We start from the raw sequence: 20670 nt of genomic DNA on the forward strand, positions 1-20670 counted from the left end.
TGTTCGATCGGGCTACGCCATTTTTGCGGTTGCATCATATTTTTGGAAAGTGTTTTGACTGTGTCTAGTACGACTGGCCAAGTTTACCTCGTAAACGAGGGTCCAGGCCATTTATAGTCGAAGAAAAAGAAGAAGAAGAAGAAGTGGCAGACAGTAGTAAATAACGATCGCCTAATCGGTGGTAACAGACGAATAAATTTAATTAGTGAATTTACAATTATTTGTGATGCGTAAAAAAAGTTTTCGATAGTGTTTCTACGTTACATCATCATGTCAAATATCGACGAGTATTACATAGAGATTTTGCGACTTGTAAAGCAAGCTGGTTCGGTAAGTTAAATGGTTATGAATTGTACAAGTATCTCTGATATCTAGTAAAAACGTAGTAATGCCGATAAAATTTATCAAATATTAAGATACTTTAATTGCAGGATATTCGTAATTGTTTTAATTCGCGCCACACAGCAATATTTGACCTGCCTGACCAATGGTAGAATTTAATTTCACCATAGCATAATTTTCACGATTTTAATGTCTATGCAATAAAATGTAATAAAATGCCATAAAAAACTTGTAAATTCACGAGATCGCTCATGTTATCATGGCATATATAGCATAAGGATCATTTCTCGATCAACTCTATTAACACATCAGCACTATCTTATTAAGCATATATATATGAATAAAACTATTAAATTAATAACCTCAGTAGTCTAATTAGCTAGGACACTTGCACGTAAAGAAAGGTTTCCAGGTTCGACTCCCGGTCGAGGTAATATTTTTCGCAATAAGAAGAATATTTCCAGATTTAGTATTTTCAGATTTTAATATAGTTTAACATCGATATATATATATATAAGATGCCAAAAGAGTATTATTTCGTGATAGTACCGCAGCAGTTTATTAGATTTGCGTTTCAAGACCGATGTTTCAAATTCGGCGCGCAGTTTGGGGGGGATTACGTGTATTAGTATATAAATTTACGCAAAATTATATGTAAGCAATTAAAAGATCCAAGCTAGACTGTTGTTATAGGCTTCGTATTAGTATTAGTTACATTCTTACATTAACGGTCTTTAGTAGAATTAAATATTGTAAATTAATAGAATTGTATCTAATATATATAAAAAAAAGATTAATTGTATGTTAGAGACGTTATTATTTTAAGGTCCAGTTTCATAACTCACGATTAATTCCTAATTGAGCTTCAACATATTTCTCATTTCTTTCCACAATTCTAATTAGAAAGAAATGAGAAATAAGTTAAACCTCGATTAAAAGTTAATTGTGAGTTGTGAAATTGGGCCTAAGTGATTCGATCGAGTTAATCGTTGATTAAAGTTAATCCATTTGTCGAAATAAATCCAAGTACTTACCATAAACATGAAAAATGTAAAAACAAAAGACGTAACGCGCGTGACGATTCTTAAACAGTGTGTATGCAAAAAGGAGAATATGACAGAATACAAATTTAAGAGATAAAATTAAGATTTGTGTAGGACCCCGTCGATATTGAAAACAAGTAAATATGATAATAAAATCGGCCGATGACGATCAAGCAGGATTTTGGTTGCTAATGTAATGTGTGAATTTTATTTACCACGCAATCTTATTTTTCACAGATTTTAATTTATCATTAATTTAACATTGCATCGTTAAATTTTAATGTCTTTATTAAGATCCAATAAGATGCTATAAGCATCAAAAATTTGTTAGATTGCTTGTGTCAATTTAACTAAAGTGATATTACTACGGTAGTTGATTAGAGTTACGTTGTAAGTCTGAAAAAATTTCGGCACGCGATTGAAGACTACATACGTGGTAAATAAAATTCACACATTACATTAGCAACCAAAATCCTGCTTGACCGTCATCGACCGATTTTATTATCATATTTACTTGTTTTTAAGAGATAAAGACGGGGGAAAATAAATTATGTTCCTATCATAATTACGTTTTTCGTAATAATAACATTTCCTTTTCAAGTAACTAATAGTCGTCTGACTTTGAAGATAATAAATTAATTATACTATGCTTACTAAAGTATCCAGTTTTTCCTTGATACTGCTGCACTGTCTGTAAAAAAATTTAATTGTGCTTTGTATGTTTTACCTGCAGATTGTTAGGGAAAAAATTTATCAACGTAAAGATGTACTTACAAAATCATGCGATGTTGACTTGGTTACGGAGTGGGATCAAAAAGTGGAAAAACTTTTAATCGATGGAATATCATCCAAATATCCTGACCACAGGTAAGGCAAAAATAACATAATGCAATATGTATAAGAAATATTTTATAATAGCAAAAAAATATTGAAAATACCTTCAGAAGAAATTAAATGCAAAATTTACTTTGTTTCAACAATATTAAAGCTCGAACGAGGATGTAATTTTATTGTCTACACTCTGTTCTAAAGTAAATATGTATTTTACAACAGGTTTATTGGCGAAGAAAGCACTTCTTCGGGACAAAAAATAGAATTAACGGATGCTCCAACATGGATAATTGATCCTATTGATGGCACGATGAATTTCGTTCATGGTTTACCATACACATGCATCTCGGTTGCACTGCTTATTAATAAAATAACGGAAATAGGAATAGTGTATAATCCAATCTTGGAGCAACTTTTTACTGCTCGCAAAGGTCAGGGCGCTTTTCTCAATGGTGCCCCGATTCACGTATCCAATGAAAAGGGTAAATTAATTTATATTTTTAATTAGAAATAAAAAGTACCGATAGAATTATATATTAAATCCACAAACATCTATACTATACTAGACCGCAAGCCTCCTTATATATTCCCTAGATTTGTTGTACCCAAAACTTATGTACTAAATAGTGCATTGGCGGCGGACTTAGGACCCGATTGGAATGCAGTTTGATAAAATTCAATCCTAAAATTGAATCCTCCGCCTATGACTTATAACAGAAATGTGGCTATATATGTGTTGCCATGTGTGTATGTGAATGTATATATGAGGTTTGTCTGTGCCTTTGTGGTTTAGTTCAGTAAAACCTCCAATATAAGTATATGATCTTCTCCCGATTAATGAAAAAAATATTAATATACTTTTAATTCTTGGTAATTACGTAAATTAATTTATTAATAATAATGATATAGATATGAAAGTATATTTTTTATTTAATATATATTATTATTGATAGTAAACTTAGCGAGACGTACGTAGCGTAATCTAACCTATAATTTATTTTAAAAAATTGTAGCTCTTCTCTTTTTAAAAAATTTGTAAGCTTTCTTTTATTAATATTATGCTTTTATTATTCTAATATATTGAAGAAGATACCCGAACGCATATCATAAAAGTGCACATTGGTGCAGCTGGTTTGCTCTCTTTCTCGCGAACTGTACTTATAATTAATAATAGTATGCTTTCACTCCTATAGACCATTAATTATTGTATAATTGATAACATTTATGACTTTTCTATACAGTTTAAAATACTAAACATACATATATATATTGAAACACTTAGCTGCTATCACGGATTACGTAGAGCAGACGACATATTCCAATCGGGTTCTATGTCATGTGTAATTTGTACATAATATTCCGGGACATCTAGGGAGTCGAGGCTATAAACGGTCTAGTATAGTATAGATGTCTGTGATTAAATCCTTCTGGTAGACCTTTATAGATAAGCATTTATATATTTACTCAAAATATTTATTAAAATATTTTGTTTATATACTTTAATTATAAACTCAATTATATACAGGGTGTCGTATCTTTTCATAATATAATGCAATTTGAAGCTACTGAGTACTCAGCCAAGAACTTCGTATTGATGGTGGCAACACTGAATTAGTCGACGGCCTGGCAAGACTGAGGGCCTCTTTCACCAACGCCGATTAAGTTAATCGACGATTAGTCCATTGGAATTGACCAATCGCATTTATCATTTAGTTTTGACGACAGACGCGATTGGTCAATTCCAATGGACTAATCGTCGATTAAGTTAATCGGCGTTGGTGAAAGAGGCCCTGATAGTCACACAAGTACGAGCTGATGTCCGTATACTCATTTTCGGGCCGAAAGCGAGCATACATACATGGGCTCATGCTTTTGTGTGCGTGCGTATGTGCGTGTTATAGCGCCTCGCCACAGTGCTGCGCTGTCCATGGGATTATATAGTTGAAAGTACAACGCAGTTCTGAAGAACCACTCGACCATAACGGATGCGTTTCGGATCGGGTGCTCGTTATTGTATATTACAAGCTTGGGGCTCTATTCCTGAAAAGAAAAACTAGGAAAATACTATAGTATACGTAACGTATACTGTAGTATTTCCTTAGACTTTCGTATACGTTTCTTTTCAAGAATAGACCCCCAGATCACTTTGGAATCAAACAAAGAATTGACTGATAAGGTTAAAGGCTCCCCCATGCCAAGGATTGCTCTTTCTTCTTCTTCTAGATAATAATCCTGCCTCCCTTTTAATAGCAATTGCACAAAGTCGGCAACACTTCCAAAAATATTAGATTATGAGCACCCGATCCGAAACGCGTCCGCCGCGATCGAATAGTTCTTCAGAACCATTCAGAACTGAGGCTCTTTCAGTTCCTTATTCCTAGAGTCCCTATAAGAGAGTTGTGTCAATCTGAAGTAAAATGGCGTCTAATTGGGACTCTAGCAGAAAGGGACGCTAGACCTTATACTACGAAGAGCGTAAAGTCATGGTGGCAGGCAAGACGAAAGCTTGCTAATACGAACGGCAACGAGGCCTCGGTTTAAATCCCGGCACCGGTGGAGTCTCGATATTTTTCTCGATCCAGCTCTTACAATATCAAAATTATAAGTAAGGGTGCGATTACATGGAGCGCGGTACGCGGTTCTCGGTTCTCTAGCTGCCTAGTTAGTTAACCGCGTACCGCCTATTTCTTTTCCCTGGTATTACATGGAGCGCGGTTTGCGGCACGGGCTAGTGATAAACTCACATTAGTATGAATTTTTTTAAATATATTAACTTATCTTTATCGTAATCGCACCTTAAGGGTGATTTTACATGCAGCGCGGAACGCGGTACGCGGTGAAGTAACTATAAGGTAATTAACCTGAAAAGTTAACGCAAATTTCTTCCAAGTGGCCAATAAAGCGCATGGTAATTATTAGATTTAATCGATTTAATAATGTTATCATGGCCATCAACATCATATCTGCAGTCTCCATGACAAAAACAGTCTTTAATTAATGCAAAAATCGTTTTTTTTTCCTACCAAACTCCGAACTCCGAAATTATTTCTCTTTACTTGGCAGTATACACAGTATATACCTGTGTTAATTTCTAATTATGCACCCAGCTGACCGAGCCGATGCCGACCATGTCGTTATCGTTCCGCCTTTCTTTTTTCCTACTATTACATGGAACGCGGAAAGGCGGCACGGTATAGCATGACAAGGTCACATTTGTATGCATTTTCTTAAATGTATTAACTTATTTCTATGCACATTTTATCAATAATCTTATTTTTTCAACGAATCTGCTTAATAATTGCATTTAAATCTATTAATTTCATTAAAAAGTGCATAGTAACGTCAACTTGTCACTAGTCCGTGCCGCTTTTCCGCGCAGTTTTGGCTCCATGTAATAATAGGAGAAAATTAGCGCGGCTTACCGCGCGCGGTTCCTAGTTACTTTACTGCCTACCGCGTACCGCGTTCCGCGCTGCATGTAAAATCACCCTCAGTCTATACATTATTATAAAGCTTTCGAATTAAAAATATATAAAAGATACAGATATTATGTGGTCGAAAGTGACGTTCTAACTTTGTCTACTTGTCAATATTATATAATTTAACGTAAATTGTACTCTTACAACTTTTAAAATCTAAACCACCGCGTTCACATTACTCAAAAGTGGAGATATAACAGCATCGATGATTGGTTCCGCCATTTTACTTCAAAGCCAATGAAAATTTATACAAAATTGACACAACTCTCTTACAGGGACTCTACTTATTCCTTCTTTCGATCCCCTCTCTTTATTTATTTATATATAGATCCATCCTTTTATTGATTTACTTATTAATTTATATGAAAAATTAGAATAAATTTATAATTGGGAGAATGCATAAGGCCTCCCTATACGGTCAATAATACTGAGGTCAGTATTACTGACAGTATACATTAGTTTTTATAATCTTATACGATCAGGTATTATTGATAATGTTTCACTTCAGTTTGACGTGATTTGACGTATATTATTATCTATGGCGACATGGATCTTAAGGAAAAAGCATGTATTTTAAGTCCAAATAATCGTCAGTATTCTACGTCAATCCATTAATATTAACCACACACAATCAATAATATTGTCAGTATTCGTTGATACTGACAGTATTACTGACCGTGTACAGAGGCCTATAGATAGCGCGAGAAGTACCATGATAGATACTACACTCCTGCATATACCAGCTTTGTGTTGCTCTCTGATCAATTTTAATCGTCAATAATTTGGTAAATAATAATGATCTGAGCTAAAAGTTGTGAAGAAATTAGTTCCTCTTTCACTCTCTAAAATATTAATGAAATGATACAGGATACCCTGTATAGTGTGACTTATTAAAACAAACATTTTCAAACGATTAACAAAGACTAAACTGGAATCTTGTGATACAATAATTAGCATCGAAAAGATTATCCTTCGTTTACTTAAAATTTTGGTAGAAAAATTTTAATATTTATAAAACTAATATATATAATTTTAATATATAAATCGACAGTTCTAATTATTTTGTTAAATTTAATTAACTCTGTCATTACTTCAGAATTGCGTAAGGCATTAATAATGGTAGAAATGGGGACCAGTAGAAATCGAGAAAAATTAGAAGTAGTTCTACAAAATATAACGATCCTTACAACATACGTACACGGGTAAGACACATTTACAGGATACAATTTCTAATTTTGTGTATACAAAGAGATTTATTTATTTACTTATCCTACAGAATACGATCATTTGGTGCGGCAGCTCTGAATATGTGCATGGTGGCTCTTGGTGGTGCTGACGCTTCTTTTGAATTCGGTATACATGCGTGGGATATTGCGGCCGGAGATCTTATTGTTCGAGAAGCTGGCGGTGTGTCAATAGATCCAGCTGGTAAATAATTACAAACATTAAATATCAGTTACAGTTAAATAAGATAATAAGAGATACAGTATGAGATGGAAATAAATGCTAAAATAACGCAAAATCAATTCATTTTATTTTTACGCGTTAAAAGGAGGCCCATTTGACGTGATGAGCAGAAGAACATTATGCGCATCATCGATGGAATTAGCTCGACAACTTTCCAAAATATTAGTCCAGTATTATCCAGAACGAGATTAAGAAGCTTAAAAACTTCATATGGAAGATGAAGAAAAATCATTGTACGAATATCGGATTAGACACTAAAAATAATACAAATATTATACCTAAAAGAAAAAAATGTAAATTTGAAGTAACTGTAGAATATGTATTATATATATATATATATATATTGTTGGAATTTTTATATTTCAAAAATATATTAATGAAATTATTAATCTCTTTAAAATATTTAAATTGTATAATATATTTTAAGAAAAAAATTGATAAACTTATTAACTTATACAGCCAACTGTATTGATACATGCATTATTATATAAATGAAAAAAATAAAACCGATTTGATTATTAATTATATAAAAATAATATAACATTTTTTTTAAAGAGGCTTAAAATGGTATTACTTTTATTGGTCTCATTTCGTGATATATTGTGTATGTATGTAGAATATTATATACAGGTAATTACATAATAAAATGATTTTCAAGAAAAATTCTAAAAATGTATTAATAATTAATGTATGATAGAATCACTATTAATTTTCTATGTTTTGTATATTTTTCAATAAATTAATATATAGTTTATTACTTGATATCTTACATCATGAACCTCTTGTTTCCCAAGCAAAGAATATATCTTCTAAAATCGAGAAAAAAACAATTTTATTATAAAAAAAAACATTTTTATGAATTTATTAGATTTTATTTACATAATTAAAATATTTTTATATATTTTCTGAATATCTAAAGACATAATGTGAGTGAGTAAATGAGAGGGGAGTGAATTTCGAAAATAATGTAGTTTAAACATTTTTGCTATTTCATGTTCATCGAATGTAAGCTTTAAGTATCGAAAAACTCAAGAAAACCACAAATATATTAGTATTATATAAAATTTTAATTTTAGCACAACTGAACAGTTTAATTTCCGGTTACAATAACTTTTGAAAGAAAACAGTACAAACATATTGTTTATATTCATTGTAAAAATCACATGAAAATTTCAAAATCATGTACTTTACCTGTATACATACTTACGAGTCCTCAATTGTAATCTCAAGTAACTTTAAGAGAAACCTTAGCGCGCGGATATAAATCTAGTTAAACCTTGTATAAACCTTTTGTTGAACTTTAGTGACAGTGCATGTACTTTTACACAGTAGAAACGACAGTAGGCACAAGTACATCGCATTTTTCCTTTCCTCATCAATTGTTTTCATCTCTTCCATTGCCTCCCCTCCTTACAGGGAGGGCTACAAGTGAAACATTACCAAATTGCCAATTAGAACAATACATATATTCTCTTTAATCATAGTTTCATAGTATATTTTTACTTCTGTATTGAAACATTCCCGTGAAACATTTCTTAAAAAAAGAAAACGGCAAATGTAAGTTTAATACGATAATAAAAACGCGATTAAAATTATATCTTTTTAAAGTAAAAATGCAATTTTTGTGGATTGTCTGCTTTCATTCATTCTATACCTTTGACCAAATTTGATTAATTGACTTTCTGTTTTGATGACTGATCAGCATATTAAGAGAACTGGTTTTTAATATTACTACTGTTTGCGATACGGTACTTTGTAATCGTGGTGAGTTCCTTTATTCTCGGGATGATTTATTATAATCTTAGTTATTTGGAAATTAGTTTTCACAATTTATTATTTCTGATATTTTCAATTTTTCTATTTTTTTTCATTCATTTAGTTTTGTTTATCTTTAATTTTATTTATTCTGTACCTTAATTACCACGACGTGGAGGCTCATTGATTAAAAAATTGTATTGAATATGTAAATTAGTTTGTTTCTCTGAAGAGGGCTAAAAATTTATTTGAAACATGTAAAAGCACTATCATAATAAAAGATAATTATTCGAATAAATGATTTTTGTCATTTATAGTAGCAGCGTTTTTAATTGCGCGACGTTTTATACGCCCAACTCCTGTTGCCCTTTATTCTAATTTATTTTTGTAAAAATGCAAATAGTTTAATAGAATGTTTCGACTTTTCTTGGAGTCATCCTCAGCTCATAATCGACGATGAATAGATATTTATTATTTGTGAAAAATATTTGTTAGAGGAATACCACGTCAGAAACATAACTATAAGCCTAAAGAGTCTGAAGTTAATGAATATGTATGATATATATGAGTCAACATTTAGGAATATATTCAGTAACAATACTCCAGATCTTGTAGCCATATGTTTCTGAAGGTATTCCTTTAACACAAGGATTATTTTACTTATGACTTCATATCGATATAGGATATTAATAAATAACTAAATGTACACTGTGTTAATTGTAAATTAAATTGAATGTGTGTGTGTGTGTGTGTGTGTGTGTGTGTGTGTGTGTGTGTGTGTAGGCGCGTGCGCGACTAAAAAATTTAAACTATTTATATTTTTATTCCTAAAAACAATGGTATTATTTTAATCACGTTTCAATTATTATGCGGAATTCACATTTGCCGATTTTTCCTTTATGTTTAATATAAAAAATCGTAACATAATTTATCGAACATATATCTTTTGCTGTTTTCATCGTTTAATTTCATCGATATTTTATTTCATTCTTTTTTTTTCGTGAAACTAAAATACGTGTATGTATTATCTATTTGTCATGTTTTACTTCTCAGTTTCTTTAACAAAAAGACCTAATTTTGCAAATATTCAAACGTTATATATAAGAGATAAAACTTAAAATTCTGTTATATTTTGCCTCGAATAAAATGCCTATATTATCATGAAAAGTTTGTTAGACATTTTCAAAACTTAAATTATTTTCGTAGAGCTTATCAGGAGATGCGGTAGTGTCTCCGGCCATGTTCAAAAAACTACTAGTTAATTTAAATTTAAAAGATTAATAAAAGACATAATCTCATCATTAAACGGTACTGAACATATATTGAAAAGTAGTTGTGCTAAATATCCCAGGCAATCCCCCATGAATACCTTGTAACGGGATCGGCGCTAAAAGCCCTTGAAAGATCCGGCCGCACTTAACGATGTTTGAATCGAAGACACATCTGAAACATAAGCAGTCTCGTAAAATCTTGTCACGTTCAAGATCACACCGTGAACCATTCACAACAGCATCGATATTCAGTTCTAATTTTTCAAATAACCAAATTTTTAAGTTTGGAATTATGGATTTTAAGAGATTGTAATTAGTATAAAAAATCAGAAATCGAAATGCTACACTTACAGTAATAAAACTCTTAGCACATATTGCAACAAGTAATGTTTTAATAATTATCATTTTGTATATATATATATATATATATATATATATATAACACCTTGATGACTGCCTTTATCTTAAAATTTTTCATCGTGTGTATATATATATATATATAATGCTACAAATATGTACATTTTTATCTTTATTTAGTACTAATATAAATATGTTTGATTATATATGTCATGTTGTAGAAATGTTAGATATTATTCTTTTCATCATTGTATACATGATTATGCATGTGCATTTACTATTAAATATATGTATGTCGGCCGATGTATAAAACGTATATGCATGATGTGCGTGTGTATATGTGTGTGTTTGTGTGTGCGTGCGCACGCACGCGCACGTCTTTATTATTTGTATTATCGTTGCATAAAGTGGGATTCATTAAATATCTAACTTGGAACGCTCTTTAAATTTCACTTTAATCAAAGATAAAAATGAAGGAAAAACAGGCAGAAAGAAGTAGAAAAAGAGAGAAAAATATTATAAGAATATTATACTTGAACTGAACATATTCATTCATATGATTTAAGATTGAAAAGACAAAATGCAGGTCATTCTTCTCATTGTATTAAGCATGTGTTGTTTTATTTCAATATAACTGACCTATTCACTATACAATTTATTTTCCAATTAGAACAGATTTCTTTGCCACTAAGGCTCCTAATGCTGTATATGCACGTATGCTCGCTGATGGGATATTCTAAAATGGATCAAACAATATGTGATCCACATAAGGGAATTACAGTTCTTTTATATATACGAACCTTTTTCTCTCGCTTGGTGAGAATACGTAACGTACAATTTCACAAGGACGCACGATCTATAGTCATTTTGCGAAAAATGCTATTCATAAGGACGTCTTGCTCTCCAAAGCAGGAGAATAGGAAAAGGGAAACTGGTATCAGTTTATGCTGAAAGAGGCGGTCGTTGTTTTTCAATTCGATTTTTCTTTCTAAATAACGTAACTATGGAAATTGATAAGTTATATTTTAAATAGAAAAATTGGTATTTATAACTCGAATTATTTCAGATACGAGTTACAACATGGACTAATCTATATTAAAACACCATCTATATTATATATAATATAATGGTGAAATTTATTCACATTATTGTATTCACAGTTATTACATGGAGTATAAAAATATTATACTCTGTCCATCTGACATTGATTACATGCAATTAAATAATACCTTGGGATTCATACAATATTGCTCATGGGTACAGTTTTGTGCAACATATTACAACTACATTTTTCCTTCTGTTGCAAAATTCCTACATTTTTTTGTACCGCCTCTTCCTGCTAAACAAAAAGAAAAAATACGGATATTCTATATGTGAAAATAAGAGTATTTGGGGAGGGAGAAACAAGAATAAAAGAAATAGAGAGGGAGAAAGAGACATCGCGCTTCTATCATGTTTAACATTAATAGAAAGGATTGTTAACGGCATAATTTTACAAAGTGGCGTCAGTGAATTTTTCGAAGCTAAAGGACCCCAGACAGGGTTACCTATATCTTTTCTTGTATAAAGGGATGCGCCAGAGCGTGATTCACAGTAATTCTCTTCCCTGCGTCCAACATCAATGTTCGTTCTAGCAAATCTTTTAGTTGTCCGACTTTGCGATTTTGTTCCGGTGGTAAAGAATTTCCACCGAGTTCTGTGCTAAGATCTCGAGTGGCTGGTAACGTCGACATTACAACGATTTTTTCCTGGAAAACATACTAATCAGTAAATGCTGCGCGGCAAATGGCTGCGTTCAGCAGAGAAAGCAGCTTTGCAATTGTTGTAAAATTCTTTAATATGATTGGTCTTGCCCTTACTTCCTTATTAGATCTAAATGTATAAGCCAATCATATTCAAGAATTTTACAACAGTTGCAAAGCTGCTTTTTCTGTTGAACGCACCCTATTTCTATATAAATAAATATAAAGAACATTACGGTACAACGTTGACAACTGATACGTTGTATTTCTTCTGTTTTCGCATTCCATAAAAGTAAAAAAGAAAAAAAATGATGGTTGTAGGTAGCGCGCATTTACATCGAAGTTATAGGCGGCTTATTTCAGATCAGGTCATTTTTCATGTGTTTACAGCGAGGGACCTAAATAATTTAGGTCGAATTTGGGGTATAGACCGCGGCCTAAATTCACGGTGTAAGCCTGGCCATTATTTACAGTGCTTTGCGTTGCGCGACTTAAGATTTAAAATTTTATCATTGCAATTTAAGATTTTATCACGAAAAAGAACAAAATAAACTCACCCGTTCGGTAACTTTATCAACTTCGTGATATAGAAAATTGCAGTTGGTGTCAAAATGCTGATCCTTGAATGATCCTTTTCTAATTAGTTTGTTTGGCATTTTGCCCTTTAGATCCATGAAGTACTTTAACATTTGATTATTCGTTTTCCCCGAAAACATTATTTTTCCCGTGTACAATTCATATATGGTACATCCCACAGACCACATGTCAATACCAAAATCATATGGTATACCAAGAACTAGAAAATAACGATGTTATTTTCGATTCTAAACATTAGATTACAGATACAATTACATTTTCTCAATATGGAAAATTCATATCAAACTGATTTATAATATCATAAGAGTTTTTTCGGTTTTCAGTGAAATAATATATTATAATTTTTGTAATAGCATTTACTTAGTCAAGTTTTTTATTGTTAAAGTAACTATAAATATGTGTACATAGATGGAAGCGCGTACACACGCATCTTACGATCCTCATTAAATTATCTATTTCAGTTCAAGTTTAACGCAAAATGAAGTCGAAGCTAATACTCGCGAAGTCATACGTGGTTTATTAAGATTGCCAATCAAGCATTGCGAGATATAAATCATTAGTAGAATGTAACACAGTCGAGATATGAATAGAGACATCAATAGAATGTAACATAGTCAAAGAGATTAAGGTTGGCGTCACATGAAGCGGAAATCTACAGTGAAATGGAAGTTGTAATATTTTTTTAATTAACGTTTAGCACCATTAGGCTGGAGTCACATGGAGCGGAAATCTACAGCGAAACAGTGAGACCAATCAGAACTCTGCAATCATTACTCTTTCTTTCTGCGATTGTAATTGGTCTCGCTCACGGTGTAAGGGCGACTGTTAACAACGCCGATTAACTTAATCGACGATTAACCCAATCAGCAGTATAGCCAACAGCAAGACTGTGCATCGTTCTTAACCTTCTTTTCAAGATGTAGTACTTATTATCTCTGCGTTCCTACGTTTCTTACTTAACTGTGATAAAAGTAATAAATATCGTCTGTCTATAGAATAGTAATTCACTCAAAAATATGGAATCAAAACGAGCAAAAAATTTTACGGATATTGAAAAAAATGATTTAATAGATCAAATATTCACATATCGTGATATTGTTGAAAATAAACAAATCGATAATACAAGGACCGAGAAAAAGAACAAAGCGTAAATAAATTATTATCCTATTCTCGTTATATTCTTTAGCAATGTCGGTCCTTCGTTCTTTTTCTCAGTCGTTGTATTACCGGTTTGTTTATTTTCAACAATGTCACGATATGTGAATATTTTATCTATTAAATCATTTTTTTCAATATCCGTAAAATTTTTTGCTCGTTTTGATTCCATATTTTTGAGTGAATTATTATTCTACAGACAGACAATAATTATTACTTTTATCACAATTAAGTAGGAACCGTAGGAACGCAGAGATACAAGTACTACATCATGAAAAGAAGGTTAAGAACGATGCACAGTCTTGCTGTTGGCTATACTGCTGATTGGGTTAATCGTCGATTAAGTTAATCGGCGTTGGTAACAGTCGCCCTAAGAATAATGTTTCTACTCATGTAAAATCACTGTGATTTTCCTGAGGACATTCCGCAGTTAACCAGAAGGTGGCGTATATGTATAACACCTAACTCCACCAAGTATTTTAAAAGATATGTGAATAGATCACCTGCTAATAAGATTACGGACATCAAAAACAAACGAGGAAAAAATCATCTCACAAACGAGGAAAATTTTAGACATCCTTATATCAGGATATGCATGCTGAATTAATGCAATCCATTCTTCGCGTTGTTTGATGTTACTTGGCAGTTGACACTCGAAATACTGATTTCTTACTGCACTTATATCTTTGAACGCAATTAGGAATAACACAATAGTTACATGACATGATACAATCTAAAAATCAGAAAAGCTTAAAATTTCGCAACTTTCATTACATATTTATTTTATAATTATCGTCCGTTATTATTCTTATTTTGTCTTTTTTGTCGTTATTCGCACGTTATTTTATTTCTGAAATATCAATACGGAAAAATGAAAAACTATAGGTAGCAAGAAAAAATTAGCAACATAAATTCCGAAGATCATTCTGTTGACTGTCAATCGACGACCATGAACGGCGTGAATAGAATTTCTCAGACAGTAGATTATGTTAGGTTAGGTATTAGATCATTATGCCATCTAGTGTTATGTGTTTGAACTGTCTCAGTTTAGTCACAGCTTTTTAGGGGAAATGTAGGTGAGTGAATACACCTATTATTCTTACACCGTGATCTCGCTGTTCCGTTCCGCTGTAGATTTCCGCTCAATGTGACTCCAGCCTAACAGTGCTAACGTTAATTAAAAACATATTACATGTTTGATGTCTGCATATATTGGAAAAATGGAAATGGTAATATACGACATTGGGTGCTTCCAGAAGCACGACCGCTCACTGAGCGCTCAATGAGCTCTTTCATCTGATTGGCATATTCCGTTAGATTCTAAAATATAGACCAATCAGATGAATTAGCTCAATGAGCGCATGTGCTTCTGGATGCACCTATTGCTTTCACATATGAACATGGCACAAAATTGCGTTTTATGAATACTATTAATAAAAAAATTAATCGAAAAGTCTTTTATACCATTTTGCAATAGTAACTGAGATAATGGGTGCATCCAGAAGCACGACCTCTCATTGAGCGCTCAGTGAGCTCTTGTACTTGTTTGGTTTATATATTTAGATTAGAGACCCTAAAAAGAGAGATTCGCCAACTCGTCACGTGACTATGGGTGATTCTGATTGGCTGGGGTATGGATCGCACATCTGCGTTCCACGAACGTGTACCATAACCTATTCTAATAGAATAGGCGTACATGACAGATGACACATGTGTTGCTGTCAGCTTGTGTTGCTTACTGACTAGTAAGTTAATTTATAACATCTATGTAAAATTTTGAGAAAGGTAATGTACATGTATCACGAATAAGCTTCGAATTAATAAACGCTTCATAGTTAAAAATAAGTAATACGAAAGTTAGAGATACCTATTTCATTAATAATGTAATTCTCTTGTAGGTTTTGATTTTATACATTTTGGAGATGCCACATGTATGTTGTGCAGCGAAATGTTTCAATAAATCCAGTGATGAATATATGTTATTCAGATTTCCCAAGGAAGATCAATATCGGAAAGCATGGATAGATGCTGTTTTTGGCGAGAATGCAAGATCCATAAATAATCTGAGATTGTGCGAAGTGAGTGTTCATCGTAAGAATGCTATGCATTCGAATAAAAATAGTTTAAAAAGTGCTTCTCCATTTAATGCTTTCCTCATTTCAGGTACACTTTGGGCGATTAGATATATTGGTGGTAAGTCGCCGGAAAGAAGTAAAAAAAGGTGCGATCCCATCACGTTTTTGTCATTGTCCCTCAGAAAATATTCGTAAATCGCAAACAAGAAAGCGGAAGATTAAAGATGAAGTTAATGTGCATAATGTTAAAATAAGAAGAATGTCTGATAGTCAAGCAGTTGATACATGTGAGCGTTGTTGTATTTCAGTAAAAAACATAGCTCGTCCTGTAACTAACCGTATCATGAAAAATGTTGCAAAATTATCTATTCTTGCTTGCGATTTACGAATATTTTCTGAGGGACAATGACAAAAACGTGATGGGATCGCACCTTTTTTTACTTCTTTCCGGCGACCTACCACCAATATATCTAATCGCCCAAAGTGTACCTGAAATGAGGAAAGCATTAAATGGAGAAGCACTTTTTAAACTTTTTTTATTCGAATGCATAGCATTCTTACGATGAACACTCACTTCGCACAATCTCAGATTATTTATGGATCTTGCATTCTCGCCAAAAACAGCATCTATCCATGCTTTCCGATATTGATCTTCCTTGGGAAATCTGAATAACATATATTCATCACTGGATTTATTGAAACATTTCGCTGCACAACATACATGTGGCATCTCCAAAATGTATAAAATCAAAACCTACAAGAGAATTACATTATTAATGAAATAGGTATCTCTAACTTTCGTATTACTCTTATTTTTAACTATGAAGCGTTTATTAATTCGAAGCTTATTCGTGATACATGTACATTACCTTTCTCAAAATTTTACATAGATGTGATAAATTAACTTACTAGTCAGTAAACAACACAAGCTGACAGCAACACATGTGTCATCTGTCATGTACGCGTATTCTATTAGAATAGGTTATGATACATGTTCGTGGAACGCAGATGTGCGATCCGTACCCCAGCCAATTAGAATCACCCATAGTCACGTGACGAGTTGGCGAGTCTCTCTTTTTAGGGTCTCTAATTTAGATATAATAAAATATTCTAATCAGATAAAAAAGCTCATTGAGCGTCTAGTGAGCGGTCGTGCTTCTGGATGCACCTATTAATTAGTAAAAATTCCTAAATAGCACGACTGTCAAATACAGGCGCTTGACGAGACGCGATACTATCTCATTTCTTCCACCATGGATAGAATAGGACCACCATCGTACGTTACTAGGGCCGGTATTCATAGTCGGTTCTTATATTTAAGACTGCCTTAAGTAACATCTTAAGATGCCCTCTAGATTCATAGTTGAAAAATAAGGCGACACTTGAGTAAAATCTCAAGACATAACTTGTCGAAGACGATCTTGTTTCAAAACGACTTGATACGATTCATAAACACATCTTATTCAAAATAAGCAATGACTTAAGACTATCTCATTAGTTACGAATTCATAGTCAATTAAGACTGCCTTATTTGACGCATATGTTATCAAATGAGACGATCTTGGCCAAGTCATGTCCGAAGTCGACTTAAGATATTAAACCTAACCTAATTGTACAGTGCGATACTGTTTTTTGTAATATGGAGTTTGAAGAACCACGAAATATTAACCCTACTATACTTATTGAATAGATCAGGATTAAAGCGCAACATTTTAATATATTAATAAAATAAACAGAGCACAAACAATTTATTGCAGTAAACAATTAAGACTTAATAAAACAAATAGAATTAATAAAATAAACAGAACACAAACATTTTATTGCAGTAAACTATTAATACTTAATAAAACAAATAGAATTTCTGTTAAAACTGCTTCTCTGCTAATTATCTACTATTCTCTACTTATTCTCTTTTATTTTTAAATCATGCTCCAAAATCCTTAATTTGGTTTTATTAATTTGTATTTGAATATTATGTATTTCTTTTAAATTACTTAACTCTAATTGATTAATTTCCTCTAAATGATTTTCTTTAATTTTAACAATTTTTTCTTCATGTTGCAATTTTATATCTGCGAGTTGCTGCTCCTGCTTTATAACTTATTTTATTCGTTCCATACGCAGTTTTTCTTCTGCATCTAGTATTTCATACACTGTAGCTCTTCTAACAAAGTTCATTATCCTGATTCTCTCGCAGAGTAAAAAACATAAAAATCAATTACGCTTTTGAGACTTTCACGGGTATGTTCTTCAATTATACCAGAAGTGCCTAATTAAGGCATTAATAATGAAGAGAGACACGGCGATAACCCGCAAACCTTCTGATATAAAAATCAATTCTTGGAATTTACTAGAATTAAAATAAATAAAGAAAAGGCTCTATATGTATAAAACAATACAAATATAACAAGGGCAAGGAGCCAAGTAAATTTATCGAACAACATAATTCAATAAGATCCTTAAAAATTACAAATTGATAGACGTTTCGACTCCGATCGGGTCATTTTCAATGTTACAAATTATTATCTAGAATTAAAATGAATAACAGGCAATTGTTTAAGAATCTAATTCGTGTTCTTATATTTACATTTAATTTTACAAAATTACATAATTCTTTTAAATATTGACAACTTTCATGACCAAACTCATTTCTAATATAAGAAAATGTAAAGTTAAATTGTGCATATTTATTTAACTATAACGCATATTTTCGCCCGCGTGAATAAAATAAAGAAAAGGCTCTTATATGTATAAAACAATTTGGTCATGAAAGTTGTCAATATTTAAAAGAATTATGTAATTTAGTAAAATTAAATGTAAATATAAGAACACGAATTAGATTCTTAAATAATTGTCTGTTATTCATTTTTTAATTCTAATAATTTGTAACATTGAAAATAACCCGATCGGAGTCGAAACGTCTGTCAATTTGTAATTTTTAAAGATCTTATTGAATTATATTATTCGATAAATTTACTTGGCTCTTTGCCCTTCTTATATTTATATTACTAGAATTAATTTTTATATTGCACGAGAGATTCAAGATAACAAATTTTGTTAGACATTCTCGAGTTTACTGCTGAGGTTACAACAATAAATACAAGTACTTGAATTCGCTGATTTCAGTAAATAATTTTATAAAAACTAGCGATCTCCGGATATATCGTTGTTCTGTAATTAACATTTTATACTTTAATATTTCTTTTTCAATTTTTGATATAGAAAAATATTATACTAATTAAAGTAGTTTTCGTTGACACGATGCAACAGAACACAATACAACGCGATAATATATTAGGTTTGTTCTGTTAAGCTCAACGTATGCAATGTTTCCATTGGAGGATTCATAGGAAATATCACGGAAACAGCCGAATTGTAAATAAGTATTACATTAAGCATAACTTCGCGAAGATGATTTAATTTTAAATAAGAAAAATTTAGGCAAGAACTTCTTCGCCAAGATCGTCTTAATTCACGACTATGAAATCTACTACTATTGAGATGATCTTGATTGAATAAGGCGTTCTTCGCCAAGACGGTCTTAAGTACTGATTTGAGCTCGGACTATGAATACGGCTCTAGGCATGCGAGAAGTTATTTACCAGCATGAAGGAATTAGACAAGATTAATTCCTGGGTATCAATCATGAAACTTTTTCCCTAGTATGAAAAGTGAAAATTTTTACCATTAAAGTTAATGGAGAAATTTTTCACTTTTCACTTTTTATCCTAGGGAAAAAGTTTCATGATCGATACCCTGCCATGGTTTATTACTAGCGGTAATGTATGAGCCTTTGACAATAGGTGCATCCAGAAGCACACATCCGCTCATTGAGCTGATTCATCTGATTGGTCTATATTTTAGAATCTAACGGAATATGCCAATCAGATGAAAGAGCTCATTGAGCGCTTAGTGAGCGGTCGTGCTTCTGGATGCACCCTATATACCTCTGGACTGCTAACGGCAGCCATTACTGGAATCCAAGACCTTAGAATCCATCAGGTCCGGAAGTTGGCCAAATCAAGAACTAACTAGCTGCATTTCGAGTAAGAATCAGTACAATCGGGACGCGCGTGCGTGTGCGCGCGCGTGTGTGTGTGTGTGTGTGTGTGTGTGAGGTTATATATTTTATTTAAACTATTATAAAATATTCAATTAAGGTCCTTACGCTATCATAAGCCAAGACAAAAATAAAAATAAAATTAATAAAATGGTCCATTATTGTTCTGCGGAAACGTGTAAAAATACAAACATGAAATACAGTCTTGCAGGAGCAAGTTCAACAAAAGAAAAAGATGTGTCATTTTATAAGTAAGTTAGATTTTGTGAGATGTGAACTTACATCTGGAACACTATTTACTTTTTTCCAATCAAGTAATAATAATTTAAACAATTGTGCTTCCATAGGATTCTAATCTTACGTTCATATCTATTTTATATTTTTATATTTATTATTATTATACAGGGTGGGCCATTTTAATCTCCCCACCTGAATTTCTCGTAATCTAAGCCATATAGAGAAAAATGGTCCAGACAAAAGTAGAAGGGGACAGAAG

The 20670-nt window shown here is 32.2% G+C and overlaps 2 protein-coding genes across 4 annotated transcripts in view; one reads left to right on the forward strand and one right to left on the reverse strand.

Moving 5' to 3' along the window:
• LOC108777623 (inositol monophosphatase 1) lies at nt 1–7411 on the forward strand. Its single transcript, XM_018544558.1, has 6 exons — nt 1–330; nt 2119–2252; nt 2439–2698; nt 6792–6897; nt 6972–7123; nt 7248–7411. Exons 1-6 carry the CDS (start codon nt 271–273, stop codon nt 7352–7354), a joined length of 819 nt encoding a protein of 272 aa, XP_018400060.1. The 5' UTR covers nt 1–270; the 3' UTR covers nt 7355–7411.
• Prp4k (Pre-mRNA processing factor 4 kinase) overlaps nt 7057–20670 on the reverse strand; it is a 25427-nt gene continuing 11813 nt past the window's right edge. The window contains exons 11-13 of one of the 3 annotated variants that reach the window (XM_018544555.1): nt 12845–13083; nt 12093–12293; nt 10287–10360 (exon numbers count right to left, since the gene is read on the reverse strand). In XM_018544555.1, coding sequence (XP_018400057.1) covers nt 12093–12293; nt 12845–13083 — 440 coding nt within the window. In that variant the 3' untranslated portion in view covers nt 10287–10360. Of the gene's footprint in view, nt 7121–8321; nt 8585–10286; nt 10361–12092; nt 12294–12844; nt 13084–20670 lie in introns of those variants that run through there. The other 2 variants (XM_018544557.1, XM_018544556.1) reach the window with 2 other exon arrangements.

This window comes from Cyphomyrmex costatus, unplaced genomic scaffold (assembly GCF_001594065.2).
Source record: "Cyphomyrmex costatus isolate MS0001 unplaced genomic scaffold, Ccosl1.0 scaffold45, whole genome shotgun sequence".
Classification (NCBI taxonomy): Eukaryota; Metazoa; Arthropoda; class Insecta; order Hymenoptera; family Formicidae; genus Cyphomyrmex; species Cyphomyrmex costatus.